The following is a 16647-nucleotide window of genomic DNA, read 5'->3' on the forward strand; positions in this document are numbered from 1 at the left end:
TTGTTTCAACTCGACAGCAAGAGTACGCAATAGTTTTTTCTTTCCTGAAAAACTCGACAGCAAGAGTACGCAATTGCTGCACTTTCACGTGGTTCATTTAATAACTTCCATCCAAGTGATTATTCGCTAGTATGGTACGCAGCTATGGTACTTCAACATTGAGTTTGGACTTTGGAGCCATCAATATTAAGTAAAAAATTTATTCAATTAAGTCTTCATTAGATGCCTGATACATATTTCATGGCAGCCTGTGTTATTTTATATAGAGCATCCCTTCCTCCTCGAGATCCAGAGCAGCAGGGGAGCAAGATTGATTGTATAGAGCTTATGACATTGTGGCGTAATGGGTAGATCTCGTCGTTGTTCAACAGATGAGGGCTCCAATCGGGCAGCTTGGACAACAAAAGAAGATATGATTCTGAGGGATTACATTAACGTTCATGGAGTGCAGGGAGGTTGGACATCAGTTCGTGACCAGACAGGTTCTCACTGGTTGCAGATCTATAGTTTTATGTGATATTGCTTTTTTTGGGTTGATAAATGTTCATAGGCATCAAATTATTTATATTTTATTTATAATGGTTATCAAAATATTGATTTGCCATTTGATATGTTTCATTGTAATGCTGACATGCGATCAGAAAAAGAAAAATGATTAGAAAACAGTAGATCCTTATCTTAGTAGTATATCAGATGTGCTACTAAGAATATTTTTACACCATTAATAGTTTCTTTTTGTTTAAAGAATGAAAATTGTGAAAACCCTATTCAAATTCTGAAAGCCGCATTAAAAAATAAATATTGTTACATACCAGATCAAAATTATAGGTTATTTTGTTTGATTTGCAGCTCTGAACCGAAGTGGAAAGAGTTGCAGACTACGTTGGATGAATTATCTTCGTCCAAACATAAAACGAGGAAATATTTCTCCCGAAGAGGACGATCTCATAATTAGATTGCATCGTCTTCTGGGCAATCGGTATTCTGATAAGTAGATAGTTTTAAAATCTGAAATTTTTAGGTTATCTTCCTTGTGATTTTCTTAATAATAATATGTTGCATTGTACCTTGCAGGTGGTCACTTATAGCAGGAAGACTACCTGGTCGAACAGATAATGAAATAAAGAACTACTGGAATACTCATTTGAGAAAGAATATTGGAGCTCTGAATAAACGAGATCGGAGGGAGGCGAAAATGACTGAAGAAGACATGGGTGTTTCTCCGCGTCTCGATCTCGTCGGAGCAACTCAAATTGCTGTAAATATTGAAAATAATGTAACTGTTGCTCAGTCCATTGATGAACAGTCGAGTGCACTGTTACAAGAAGATTTAACTATGGAAATGCCCTCTGATCATCACAACAACATGGCCAGTTCGATATTGGAGGACGAAGAGTTAAGTTTCAAACACCGCGGGGTAACCTCTGAAGGCTTATTAGGTTTCGACTGTGCTGTTCAGTTCCCTTTATCTCCAATTTCTTCCTCCATTCAATATCAAATGAGTTGTCTGTTTTCCACACTGGCGCATGTGTAAAGTTGTTCAAGTAAACCAGCATCATGACATGCATGCTCAGTTGGAGGTGGATAGATGGACGAGTACTCAGACATAGTATATTTCTGTTATTTAACAGGGATAGATAGACTGATAGACTGAGGCAGAGATGGTCTCTATGTATCAGGTAAGATAGACCGAGGGGAGAAGCGGTCTCTAAGATAATTTTACGTTTTTCTTGTTGCTGTATATCTGCTTTCTTAGTTGAGATATCTATGTGAATAAAGTAGTAGGTCAGAGGGTGAAGGTGTCCATTTGTGTGCTCTCATTATATGCACAGCCTGACGTAAAGAAGATGTGTGACTGAAAATTTGCATTTAGACACACTTCTATATGGATAAATATATATGTACAACTCATGTTATATATATTATATATTTTTCTTTTGTTTCACATTTCATAATATGTATGATGTTTACTTTAATGTTTTTTTTCCCAAAAAAAATTAGTAATTTTATTGGTGTTTTTTCCAAACAAAATTTAGTAATTTTATTGTGGAAAACAAAATTACACGTTGAAATGCATTCTGAAAAGATTTAACACCTATAAAGAAAAAACACAACCCAAAGCACCAAAAAAACCTTGGAGGTTCACACAAACATTATACAATAAGGCCAACCCCCAGCAGAAAATACATCCAAGGCGCTAAGGCCCGAATACAATAACCCTAAAGGGGACGAAACATTTCAAGGGCCGAACCCATTCCAACAGCAAAGGGCCCACGATCCCCAGAAAGCCCAAACAACCTCCAAGAACAAACTACGACACAATGAGCTCAACTAGAGGAACCAACGGTGCAATCGGCGGCAGAGGAAGACCAACGAAGAAAAGTGGCAGAAGAAGCCAGAACCACAAACGATCACCCAAAACGCGGAAAACGAGAGCACCAACACAGAGAGGCAGCACTGGCAACGAAGAAACCCTTGAAAACTAGCCACAACAAAGCGAAAGGAGAGCACGCCTGAGAAAAGGAGAATGGCCACGACCACCTGACACAGGCAAGAGGAGGGCAGGAACACAAACTAGAGGACAGGGGTGGCTAGGGTTTTAGTGGCAATGCCCACCCCCATACTTCACTCAATTCAAGTTTAATTTATATGTTAATTTTTTTAATTATATCAGAGTTATACTTAATTCAAGTTTAATTTATATGTTAAATTTTATTTAATTATTAATTTAATGAGTTTTTTTTATATTTCCAGTATATTTAGATTTATATATATTTTTTTAGACATCCGCATCTAATGTGATCTCCAAAAATTCCATTAATAGCTAATGAGTTTTTTAATCATTTTTTCTTGTATATTTAGATTTGTATTTTTCACATTGGTATATAATATGATCTCCCAAAATTTCATTGATTTTCTTTTATAATCTCTAGTTGATGAATCGACTACCACCATGTAATTCCAATGGATAGTTAACATTATACCACCATGTGACTCCAATGGATGGTTAAGATTATATTGATAACTCTTTTAGAAGTCTAAGAAGCAAAATAGTTGTTTCAATTAATCTCAATTTACAATTCCACTAGCAAAATTTTTCTTGGTATTAAAGATAATTAATGTTGTTTTTGAGTCTTATAGAAACCATCATTAAAATTGTTAAATATTAAAGAGTATAAATCAAAACATATAATATATTATTGTAATGTAGAATTTTTAATTTCTATATATTTCATGAAATAAATAAGGCATAAATTTTAAAAATTTAATTTAATTAGCTATTATTAATGTTATTAAGATTTTTTTAAAAATTATTATTAATAAATATATTATTTAAATCCCCAAAAATAAGACAGATTAGTTTACACTAACAAATTTATTTAAAATACTATTTATAAATATAAGAACTATTTTTTAAACTTGATTTACAAATTACTTTTCCAAGGGAAAAAGGGGACATTTGGGGTTGGGTATATGTACTTTTTGTATGACAAGCTTTGAATCAACATAACGTATCTTCTTGTATACATTCACAAATCGAATTTGGAATGTTTTAGTTGTTGCCTTTCAGTTCACTTATGAGAGGATGAACAATTTTGAAGAGTTTATGATAGATTGGATGAATGTTCAGAAGAATTATAGGACCCTTTTTCTATTCATCATTTAGGAAATTTGGAGGCCCTAAAACCGGTGCATGTTAGAGGGGCGAAGATTTGATTATCACTGGGTTATACACAAAATTCTATCTTGGACGAAGGCCACCTCCTACTATACTGAGAATGTTGTTGATCAATCCTACAGGATGAGGCCCTTTGCTTACCTTTGTTGGTTTCTTTGATGGTGTTGCCCAACATGTACATTGTGGATGTGACGCAGTTTGGGCATTGACTGGGGAACTCAATACCATTTATGGTGGCATGGTGGCTCTGGGTCCAACACCAAGGTAGAGGCTATGGCTTTATGGGGGTTGCTTTGGTTTGCTCTCCACAAGAACATTCACTCTCTGAATATCTATGGGGACTCTAAGGCATTGATTGATGGCATCAAGGGAATCACTGGGTTCTTCCCTCCCCTTCTTCTCAGGTGGCTCAGGAGGATCAAGCACACCTTGGGTTTGCTCCTCTCATACATCATCTCGCATGTATACAGGGAATGTAACATGATAGCTGGCAGCCTCTCCAAGGCTGGCCTCAATAGATCTTTTGGTATATTCCACTATCGATACTTAGCTGAAAATAATGGAGAAAGTTGGTCTTTTCCTAAATTTGGTCGTTTGTTGTTGTAGGTTAGGATTGAGGCTCTTTGATTAGGTCTAAAATCTTATTATTTAAGCAGTGGTTCAATGATTTACGTCCAGGTGTGAAGAAGGACCTTTTATTTTCGTGATGTGATGAAATTGCTTTTAAGGAAGAGGAACATAACAATCATCAGCACATGAAAACAAAAGCCGTTGATAATGGAGTTCGTCCAAGTGGGACTATGTCTCCGGGCTTTGGTGTCAAGATGGTGTACGCCGCTGCATTATGTGTTGTCAACAAAGATGATGTACACAAAGATGGTGTCTCGATCATACAAGGAAGAATTCCCTCACGCGGGAGTGGCTCTAAGAGATGTTCCACAGCCAGAACTCTCAATCAAAAGACTCCTATCAATATGACACAAAAACAAACATGGTGCGCATCCCGCCAACATAGCATAAAAGGGATGTCAAAGCAAAACACATGCATGACGACAACAAGAGTATCCCAACAACATATAACAAGGGATCTCAAAGCATAACATAAAGAGTTATGACAGAAAGTACATCACATAGAAAGATTTCACATCAAATCAAGCAAGGAATTATGACAACATGTAATAAACAAGACGCTGCATCAACATCAATCATGGATTTGTACAACATAATGCAAAAAGAAGAAGTACACGAACACATCATATACCTTACTACCAAGGGCCATTTGAAGCAAAGGCTGTCAAAGCGCTGAAGCTTGCTGAAACATCAATCTCACAGCATCGATCGCAAGAAGACTGTTTGCACATGAAGATGGACATCTCCACTGGCACTTAGAAAAGTGACTGGAAGAAGAAATGAGAGAAAGACAAATCTGAATACACCATCAGAGTTGTGGCGTTGAGTATCGCTGAAACAATTGTCCAAAATCCGAATTCTGAGAATTTGAAAATTTTGAGCTCAAAGAATCTTTTAGATTCTTTCGGGATTCCTCAAAGATTTTGTTTCAAGGATGAGCTGAAAATATGTTGCTTAGATGTCAAATATGATTTCACCAGTAGGGTCCCTGTGGAAAACCATGAAAAACAAGTATAAACTTGATCATATTTTGACAAAGCGAAATTTTACCTCAGTGGGAAAATTTTATGGCTCATGGTTATGTGCTTTGTTTTTGTTGAAATCATGGTTTTGCATGCATTCTGGAAATGACTGGAAGATGTAGAACTCAGATTGAAAAATAGATAGCGCCTTTGTCTTCGTGGCGACGAAAGGTGTAAAATCCATATAAAATTTGTCAATTTATGAAAAGTTGAAAATTTTGTTCTACTACAAAATTCATGGTTCTTGCATTAAAAAATTATTAAACTGCGTCGAAATCTGTGTCCGCTCTTGTCTCGAAATTTGTGCCATCCTCTTCCTCTCATTGGCACTAAAAAAATGATTTTATATTAATTTTAGGGCGAATAAACCAATGTAATGGTTATGGTATATTGGTAAAAATAATGGTTAATAGGGAGGAGGTCGAGCAGTGAAACCTCGCCACCTCCATTTTTGCACCAAATTCGTTTTAAAAAACCATTCTCAGGTCGCTTGGCCCGCCTTGGGCGGCCTGCCCCCGTACCCTCCTCTGCATTTGAATTAACCGCATCTCATTTTTAAGGTTGTATTAACATTTGGTTGGGCACACTATTATATATTTGGTGCATTAGTTTTGGGTGCATATAATATTTGGGGCCGCCCGCTTGGGCATCGGCGATGTGGGCCGGCGGGTTCGACCCCCGCCGGTCTCGTACCAAATGTGTTGTTGGCGCATATTTAATGGAGGTGGCGTCGTTGGGGTGTGGTCCAGGTCCACCGCCAGTGGCTCGCCCACCCCATATGGTAAACAATATGTTGTGGTTATGTGAGGGGTATGGAGGGTGAGGGCTCAGCGGGGTGATGGTCGCCGAGCCACACTTAAATTAAAATTTAATTTTGAATGCGGTTATGTGGTTCCGAGGGCGGCAAGGACATGGCTGCCTGCCCCTTATATTTTTAATTATTATTATGAAACTTTGGGGTAGCGGGGGTGGTGGCCTGCTATTTCACTTATGATTTTTTTTTTTTTTTACTTGGTTGTTAATGAGGGGTGGGGGGGTTGTTTTTCAATTTCTAGAAAATAAGGGTCAATGGGCAAATTAATGAGGCCACAATTTCGACCGATTCTGGGAATTAGGTTTATGCCTCGGGGTCTGTCAAATTTTATGACACTTAAACTTGGCCCACAATGCAATTTTGACCAAAATTTTGACTAGCCCGTTCTCCCTCATACGAGCTCGAATTGACGAACTGTTCACACCTCTGCAATCAGGGTGACAAGATCTACGCTCTGGTCCTGGGTCGAAGTCATTCTGAGCACTTTGATTTTCGAGCGTTCATAAGCCCTCTTTGTCCTGTGTGTCTTTGAAGATCCACCTGGATCATTCAAACCACCTTGTTTATGTGCTAGTTTATATGTAACAGGGTTTTGTGTGAATGGAGGTAGAGCGGTCTGCTTGAGGCAGTGTCTAGGGGTAGTCTCTCACTTGAGCGCTATCCAGTTTGATCAATAAATTTGATTCTTCATTTTTATCATGGTCTTAGAGCTTCGAGGCTGAGAATGTCTTTGTATGCTTGAGTGGTGGTTTGCATGAAGTGTGTGGGGAGGCGCATCTATGTGGGGGGAAATTAGCGCTGCATAAGAGGGTTGAGGAGGGCGCTATCTAGAGATTTGCGTGCAAGCTACTAATTAGATGCTGGAGAAGTTCGTTGTGCCTGACCAATTCCAGATTTCCAGATTTGATTTGCTGTGTGTGATACAACGAGGCAGATTTGTTTAAGAGGAGGTTGTGGTTGTGGAGCGTAGCAAGGTTGGCTGTTGGATTGCGCACAACCCGTGAGGAAGTGAATCCTGTGCTCGCAGAAACAAAGGCAGATTTGTTTGAACCTTGGTTAGATCTGTTATCGGTGAGATCTGTGACGTGGGAGAGGACACCAAGTTTTTAAAAATCCGTTGAGATTTGACAACTAAGAGAATAACGCAAATCTAAGTGGAGCCCGTGGTTACCAGATTGAGCAAAGGAAAAATAGATCGTGGTTGTCAGATTGCACCTGAATCTACGTGGCTGTGTGGAGCATGTCCTTGTGGCATGGAGTCGTGGTGTAGTGGAAGTTGAGGAGAGTGGGATGAGCGGTGGATGCGTATTGATCTGCTGACCTCCTGTAGTTTCCCTGCCCTGCACAGTGTGTTTGGATGCAGTTGTGGAGGATCAATCTGTGCCTGTGGCGGTGCCTTCGCGTGGGAGGCAGAGTTTTGCAGTCTCAGCCTAGCCTTTTGTTGGCATTTAAATTAAGCACAACCTAGTCATGGAGAGCTTGTTGTGAGCATGGAGAGCTCGTTCTGCAAAGGTAGTTGCGTAGCAGAAGGGTCGTAGTATTGTTAAGTGTTGTGGAGCCTTGGGGCTCGCGTTCCAAGCCTGGTAAATCCTCATCCACCCCTTTCATTCAACGACTATGATTATCTCCACAGACAAGTAGTAAGAAATTGATTATGTAATTTCTGCGTTGTCCGAGTGGTGGAGGAGAGGCGATCTATAGATATGACCAGTGCCTCTAACATGTGTTTATTTGTTCAGAATGTGCGACAGACCCCTGTTTTTTGTGTAGTGAAGTGCATGTGCTGAAACTAGAGCCCTCCCCTCCTATTGGGACTTGGTGCACGATGAAGCTCCTGGGCTAATGCTGAAATCCCCATTCAGTATAGAAGCACTTCTGTTAGTGGTGGTGTCTGCCATCTTGTTTGAGTGAGCGGGTTTCCCTTGAGCTGAGACCCTCTCCTCATCTCTCACGCTGTTTTACAGTGCACCTGGAGAAGAGTTGCGTTCTTTGGAAGAAGAACTGATGACGCCAACCAACAGGATTTATTGTTTTCCAAACGAGATCTGGATCTGATAACAAACCAACCTCTATTATTTGCAATAGCTTTCATTTTTTTAAAGAAAAGGTTGGGCTTTTGTTTGAGTTGGAGCTACAAACTTGTTGTATTGCTTGACTTCATCATTGTTGAAGTTCTGTAGTATCTATGGCTACATAAAATTGTTGAAGTTTTGTAGTATCTGTGGCTACATAAATTAGTAGTGAAGTGGGTAGCAGATTGTTCCTGATCGAAGTGTTCTTGTGCACTCGACGCAGGGGAGAAAATTGAAGGAGAAATGGGTCAACAAAGGAGACTGAAAGAGTCTCGAAGAAAACTAAGGAGAAAACATCAAGGGACGGATGCAATATATTGTTTTGTTGAATTTGGTGAAGAGTTTCCAATTGGCGCTGATGGACATCGTTGATCAAGTCAAGCATCATGAAGCAGATCTAGAATTTGATGAAATCGTTAAGAAGTTAATGTCGGATCTACTCTCTCTTTCACGTATGAATTATGAAAGTTGGGCAACTGAAATGAAAACAACATTATGGAAGATCAATTTATTGAATTATGTTGAAGATGCATCAATTTAAACTATGATAGTGGAGATGCATCAGTGTTACGTCTTATAACCTCTGTATTAGATGAAAACATCATGTTCAACATACTAAATGAATATGGTAAGATTCAAAATGCAAAAGTTTTGTGAGATATTTTAAAAATGAAGTATAGTTTGAATGAGAGCAAAGATGATGAAGGTATTGCTCTTGAAAATGATGATTGTGTTTTCAATCCTATAATCGATTGTGAAATTGAACCTGTCAACATTGAAGATGCAATGACGGGTGATAAATGTGTCCTTGTAATTGACATTAAAACATGTGATGATGAAGAAACAACCATTATTGTAGAATCTAAATTCTTTTATGAAGAAAGCTTCCTTGACGTTGAGACCTTTGAAGTCAAATTTGATGAGATTTATGTATCTCATGACGAGCGGATCAATCTGATGCATGAAAAAACATTTTATCGATGAGTTGTTGTTCAATGAGAAGAAAATCCTATCTCCATATACAAATCAAATGCAGGACGACATGTTTGTAGCAATAGAATTGAGTAAAGAGGTTGAAGGCATGAATCAATAAACTATATCAATAGAGAGAGATGGAGAAAAAATTTCTCTTGAAAGAGTAGGAAGAGAAGAGCCAATATAAATCTAACATTGTTTTTAAGTGTGCAAATATTGGCATTCAAGAAGAAACAATTGAAAACTCCTAAGAACCTGCAACATTGAATGTTATTCTACAATCTAGATGAAAAAAGAGGATAAGAGTTCAAGCATTTTGCCTTTGGAGTAGGAAACGTAAAAAGGAGGAGAAACTCCATCACTACCTTATGGCAAGAAAAGTGAAGATGAAACTTCACCGACGAATGAACAAGCATGGACTCTCAAGCAAGAAGACATAAATGAAAGCTCATTTACCAAGTTTCTAATGTACTATTGTAAGCCTAGCTGAGACTAGACAAGGCGTAAGCTATTTTTCCAAGCACCCTTTCTTCATGAATGGGGAGCGTTAGAATTAATGGAGAAAGTTACAAGTTTCCTAGATTTGGTTGCTTGCTGTTGTAGAATAGGATTAAGAACCTCTTATTAGGTGCAAGACCCTATTATTTAAGGAGTGGTTCAAACCACCATGTTTATGTGCTAGTTTATATGTAATAGAGTTTTGTGTGAATGGAAGTAGAACATTCTGCCGGAGGTAGAGCATTCTGCCAGAGGCAGTTTCTCACCTAAGAGCTGCCCAGTTTGATCAATAAATTTGATTTATCATTTTATCAAACAAGGTAAACAACTCGACAACCTATAGAGAGACTCTGTGTGGGATATATAGTATTTTTGTTAATATCTAGTTTTCTAGCATGTACATTTAGCGGCAATTTTGAATTACAATACTCAAACACTGTTACCTTTGCGCTGAAATAGACTATTACATATGTTTTGATAGACAGTTTTTTGATAGAACTCCGCAACCTTTCTTATCCAGCACCTTGTTTTCACTGGATTGATGAAACCATGAATATATAGTGTTTTTATTTAATAATAGAAGCAGCATTTTTTCTTCTGAAAAATAAAAATACAAAGTAAGGGAGTATAATTTTTTAATATATAATTCACCAATTATTAAAATTAATTTTAATAAATTCAATACAAAATATTTGGGAGACATTCGAAAAAGTTCACTAATAATGATAGGCTTTGTAATAATTTTGTACACATCCTTGATATTGTTAAAATGCATTGACTCAAAATTTGCCAGTTGCAAATGATTTTTTCAACATGGAAGAAAAGTTGAAATTGAAAATATGGTGCAACTAATTCTACTGACAGGATTCGGTATATTTTGAAAAAGAAATATCTACATTGATGTGAACGTAACATGGGATTCCACCTCTAAATTGAGGAGATGTAAGAGCACCTGAAACCAGGAGGAAGAGTCGTTGTTTCGCGACTTTCTTAATGTTAACCTGTCAAAACTGATCTCCAACAACCCTCCACTCCGTGAATCCGTTAAAAGCATATCTTCTTTCGTTGTCCAAGACAAGCGATTGAACGGGCAACGAGGTGATCTACCCATCCTCTCAAAATATTATTAACCTCTATACTCTCAGCTCCGGATCATGCAGGAGAAAGAGCAATCTTCATAAAAATAGACGCTGCTAGCGGAAATGGGGCATTAATTCAGCGAGATATCTAAGCGGGATGTAATGACCACGTTTTTGGATAAGAATATCCAAGAAAACATGTAATAAACATGACGGCACCAAAAAATTTCAATGCTGAGTTACTAGTTGCGTGTACAATATTTGCTAATAAAATTAGGTTACGTAGCCCATTTGGAAGAGATGGAATTTGAGCAGCAAATTGCTTATTACTGTTGATTTACTGGTCAAATACGACCCATTTTTTCCTATATTCTTTAACATTTTTAATTACAATAATTGAAACCATCACTAATTACAATAATTGAAACAAGCACCAGAGTTGCAAAAACTCACTAATGTTTCAGATTTGAAATTGCTACCTTGCCTACCACATATCCATATAGTTCATATAAGTGCAATAATTGACGTGGGAAGGATTATGGGGTGACTATAAATGAGTGCATTAAATGACATGGGAAGGATTATGTGGAAGGATTATGGGGTGACTATAAATGAGTGCATTAAATGACATGGGAAGGATTATGTGGTGACTGTAAATGTAAATGAGTACTCGGGATGCCTAGTTAAAACAATTTGGTATGGGAAGGATTATGTGGAAGGATTATGGGGTGACTATAAATGAGTGCATTAAATGACATGGGAAGGATTATGTGGTGACTGTAAATGTAAATGAGTACTCGGGATGCCTAGTTAAAACAATTTGGTAGTGTATTGTTCAGTCAAATCTTTAAATATAATTAAAAAATTTGCAAAATTGTCAATATTTTTTTGGTGAACTATATAAGCCATCCAAAACATAAATAGTTTGAGTATGTCTATCCAAACTTTATAAGCTACCATATCCATCACCCATTTATATTTACCACTAACAATGTAAATGTTATTTGACCAAATCATAAAAACAAAAACATCATCAACTTTCAGAAATATCATGACTTCTGGCTAGTCAATCTAGTCAATCATCAAACGATGCTACTGCGGTAGGGTCCTTTGCACTCGACCCTAGTATTTCATTTTGTTGCAGACTTTGTAGTTGCTTTTCCATGCGAAACATTTTGATGGTACAACTTGACTTGTACTCATTGTATTTCCGGTTGAACATTTTGATGGTACAACTTGACTTGTACTCATTGTATTTCCGGTTGAATGTCCTTGAGACCGCTGGGTTTGTTGGGGCTTTCCAAGTTCTGGGTTTCCAACATGGCTTTGGCCAGTAAGCTCTTCATTACCTAATATAGTTGGGTTGAATGGAGTCCGCGGGTGTGTCTAGGGTCCATTACCAAGGTTTCCTAGTCCTTTGTTGGAATCAATTTCTTGCCACCTTCACATTCAATTCCACCTCCCATTTCGAAATTTCAGATTTCATTTGTGACGGGGATCCAAACTGTAAGCATGCAAGAGATTATGTATGTTCTGCTCCCCTGTTTTCATGCCTTTTCTATGTTGGTGCTTACTGACAAAGTGAGCAACGCTTTGCCTTTCCTACTATTCTGATTGTTGTCGCGGCAGTGCCCACGCTTTTCCTCAGTTTGCAGTTTAGGTAGACCTGAAAGGGTGGTGCACACAAAGCGTTGATTAAAATCTTTGGCAGTGCCCAGGCTTCCTCGATCCAGCCTCTGCCTTCACCATGCTGCCGTAGACTGGGTCTCTCAATGACTGCAGTATTTCCCATGCCCTCACCGTAGTGAGAGCTAGCAGTGCACGAACCGGAGGAGTTTGTAGTTTAGGCATACCTGAAAGGGTGGTGCACATAGAGGGTTGATTAAAATCTTTCAGCCAAATCCAGACTTTATCATCCATCTCTTTTTTGTACGTAACAATTTTGGTTCCACATTTCCTATTCTGAGGAATGAAAACATACAGAACCCCAACACTCTCGGCCTTTTCCTTTGGGCTGGGAGAAGACCTGACTTTCACCATATCATTGAAATGGCTCGGATACATTATGCCGCCCAGACTCTCTAATTGACCCCAAGCCCATCCAAGCCTCAGATGCCAAGAATTAAACGAAGCATTTACAGAATTAATAGACCGAAAGCTAGTTGCTGGCCCCAACTCCCAAAAATGCCCCTCTGGGCTGAAATATTTCCAGAAAACCTCAAACTCTCTAGGTGACCCCAGACCCATCCAGGGCTCATATGCCTAGATTTAAATGATTCATTAACATAATTTACAGACAAAGTACTAGTTACAAACCCCGACTCCCATTACATGCCTATCCGGGCTAGTGGATTTCCATAAAACACTGAAATTGATGTACTAGATGCTAACAGTGACAAACTTAATCCAATCTTAATTAACCCATAAAATAACATCACAAAAACCTGCCATTTTGGCTTCATTCCTTGCAACAAGACCACCATTTCATGAACTAAGAAGGCCTGAGATACATACCAGTAGCCTTGCGTTGTCGTCACGTTGTTGATGTCACCTTAGGTTCTCAGCCTCTGTTTCAAGTATCCAATCTCATGAGCAACCTTTACCACCGCACAATAGCTCTAGAGGTGAAACCACAATAACGTTTGCATGCAAAAATCCAGACTTACCACTTGTAAAACCAATGTTACTGCACCCGAGGTTTGATCTACCACTTGGTTACAGGACGTCAAGTCCTTTAATGCCTTGAGCGTGTGGAGGCGTTGGGTGGGCCGCCCACTTGCCCTGCCCCACAACCATTCAATCATTACTTCGATCCTCGCACGGGTCTCTCCTCCCGTCACACCCTAATCGAGGGCCTTGATTGTCACTCATGTCTCTTTTCAGAATCTCCAGCAGGGCCGCCATCCCTTCATCTTGGGTTTCCCTGTCCCCGGAGACGTCCAGATCCTTTCCAGGGTTGTTGCACCCCCAATTAGCCAGAAAATCAGTAGTAGCATTACCTGAGTGGCATACATGTACAAGAATTATGTATTCTACGTCTGAGATAAGGTCTCCTATTTCCTGGATTAATCTCGTTGTTCTCCAACTCTTACTTATCTTTTCCCAGTGTGTTCCTTGATGAAGCTTTTTTATGGTGTCTATCACCAGGGTGGAATCTCCTTCAACGACCAGTTTTTGTATTCGTTCCCTTCTTGTGATTAACAATCCATGTTTAACTGCATTGAATTTTGCCTCATTGTTACTCACAATGCCACAGTTTGATGCAAACAGTCAGACTACCTGACCTTGGTGGTCTCTAAAGATGCCTCTGAATCCCGCCTCTCCAGGGTTACCTTTGGATGCACCATCAAAGTTCATTTTTATGAACTCCTCTGGGGGCATATAAATTTTGAGGGTGATTGGATGGGGGGAGTTTTTAGTTTCCATGAATAAGGCGCTAGCATCCGCGGAGACAAATTGAGCATTGTGAGGATATAGGTTTCCTGAGGAGGGACTTTCCAATCATCCGGGTACCATTTCTCTACAAGGATGGTTTCTCAGATGTTTTGGTTGATTACTTGCCAGACATCTATCTCAGTCTGTTTTTGATCTTTGAATACCCTCTGATTCCTTTCTTTCCACACCGCCCAAAGGAGAAATCCAATAGAGATGGCCCAGGCTCTATTGAGGATAGGGATTTTATATACTCTTTTCCTCCATATTTCAATTGTAGCCTTGATGCTTGAACGGTCTCGGTCTGAATGGCCGAAAAGGTTTTCATGATTCTGCCAAAGTTGATTGCTAAAGGGGCATGAATTTAAGAGGTGCTCCATAGTTTCCGACTGTGATACACAGATGCTACATGTTGAAGGACCCTGAACACCTCGTTTTTGTAATTGGTCCCATGTGAGGGCTCGTCCATGACTAACTAGCCAGAGGAAGAATGCTACCTTTGGCCATAGTTTCCCCAACCATAGTCTACCCCAGATGGGTGGAAAATATTGATGTTGGTGTTCTACTTTCAGTTGATATCCTTCCTGTATTGTAAACATTCCTTTATTTTTATATCCCCATCTAAGGATATCCATGTCTTCAGAAATCGTTATCCTTCTAGAGTTGACCTCCTTGTCATATGCTTCCCATTGGGGAGAATATGAAGCATTTGGCCAATATTGTCGCCTTTTCGTCTCTCGCCAGGTTTGTTACATAGTATTTTGTCACCAACCCTGTATTCCCTGATCCCGGACACTGCCGGTCCATGTTATTGACATATGCTTTGTGTCATGTTGCAAAATATGTGTCAATGTCTTCCTTGTCATATCAGGAAGAATACATCAGTTCATTACTCTTGGAGCAGACCCTTTTTAATCTCTGTTTTTGGGTCATCGTGGGTCATCAGTTATTCCACCCGCGAAGATGGCCCAGATTGAACTAAGCCTAATGACGTCGTCCTCCTGTCCTTGTGTTTCACTCGCGACAAGCTACTTTTGGTGAGTTTGTTTTTAACAAATTGTCGAAACTTTTTAATGGCGGTCCTAGGGTTGGTTGTTGGATTAGATGAGCTTGGCTCTCTACTTTGGGATGGTTGTTCCACCCTTTGTGCAACCTCCCAAAGGGATAAGCTTTTTCTCTCATGTTTTACGGAGACTCCTCCTCCTATAAATACCTCCTTCATAGCTAAGATTTGATAGAGAGTTATAGGGTTTGAGCAGAGTTTGGAAGTAGCTTCTAATGTAACTTAGCCTCAGATAGTTTTGTGTGGATTTGGCTTGATTGTATGAGTGATCTAGCATCATAATTTTTCCTTCTGGGTAGGAGAGAGAGTTATTCATCTCTATTATGGTCGCCAACTTGTGAAGCATGCAAGTTCCCTCTGCGGACAGAGGCAACCCCTCTAGCCCTAGAGTGGGTTTAGTCACAACAAGAACAATATCAAAGCAAATTCCCTTAGATAGTTAATATCATGAAGGCCTACCTTCAAATCCTCGTTTGATGAAGTTCTCATTGTGTTGCTCTAGCTCTCTCCTAATCACTTTTGTACTTGAAACAACATACAAAGAACAACAACAAACATGATAGAATACAACAAAACATATCCACTTAAAGGGTCAAGGAACTTCAAGTTATCAATATGCAATTTTGACATAAGATATAGGAAATAAACCGTTGATTTGTATTAATATGAACTTGTGTCAACCTCGTTAAAAAATGAAACAAGGGGTGATGATGATAGTTCTTGGTCTTGTGTCAACCTCGTTAAAAAATGAAACCAAGGATATGAGGATAGTTCTTGGTCTTGTGTCAACCTCGTTAAAAAATAAAACAAAGGGTGTGAGCATAGTTTTTGTCTTGTGTCAAGCTCGTTAAAAAATGAAACAAGGGTTCGGAGCGTAGTTCCTTGTCTTGTGTAAAGCTCGTTAAAAAATGAAACAAGGAGTAGTGAGCATAGTTTTTTGTCTTGTGTCAAGCTCGCTAAAAAATGAAACAAGGGTCGTGAGGATAGTTCTTTTACTGCGTCAAACTCATTAAAAAATGAAGCAACTCCATTTTCAAATTGAGTCTTTGATTAAGATCTCGTAAAATCCCAGTTGAGTCTTTCCAAGATCTCGCAAGTGAATCTTCATTCCTTTCACCTAGTTGAATGACATGAAGCTTGGGGGGCATGTACCTCATTTGAGTCATTATGATGGGGGCATGCAAACTTATAGCAAGCATAGTTTTTCATTTCAAGCTTTTGTAAACATGAAACCGAATCCAAGCAGAGTTTTCCATGGTTCAAGCTTGTGTAAAAATGAACCCATACCCAATTTTAACCCTCGTGATTGCCATTTTTATCAACGAATTTCTGTTAGATGAGCTTTGGTTGTTTCATTCTATCGCCACCATCTCTTTGGCTGAT

The 16647-nt window shown here is 39.0% G+C and overlaps 1 protein-coding gene across 1 annotated transcript; it reads left to right on the forward strand.

Moving 5' to 3' along the window:
* Nucleotides 1-249: 249 nt before the first annotated feature.
* On the forward strand, nt 250-1860 carry LOC149256377 (transcription factor WER-like). The gene is made up of 3 exons (XM_089457413.1): nt 250-482; nt 850-979; nt 1075-1860. The coding sequence occupies exons 1-3, from the start codon at nt 344-346 to the stop codon at nt 1532-1534; spliced, it is 729 nt and encodes a 242-aa protein (XP_089313539.1). The 5' UTR covers nt 250-343; the 3' UTR covers nt 1535-1860.
* Nucleotides 1861-16647: the final 14787 nt, after the last annotated feature.

This window comes from Pinus tabuliformis, chromosome 7 (assembly GCF_031772625.1).
Source record: "Pinus tabuliformis cultivar Carrire ecotype Pingquan chromosome 7, CPIR1, whole genome shotgun sequence".
In the NCBI taxonomy this organism is placed as follows: domain Eukaryota; kingdom Viridiplantae; phylum Streptophyta; class Pinopsida; order Pinales; family Pinaceae; genus Pinus; species Pinus tabuliformis.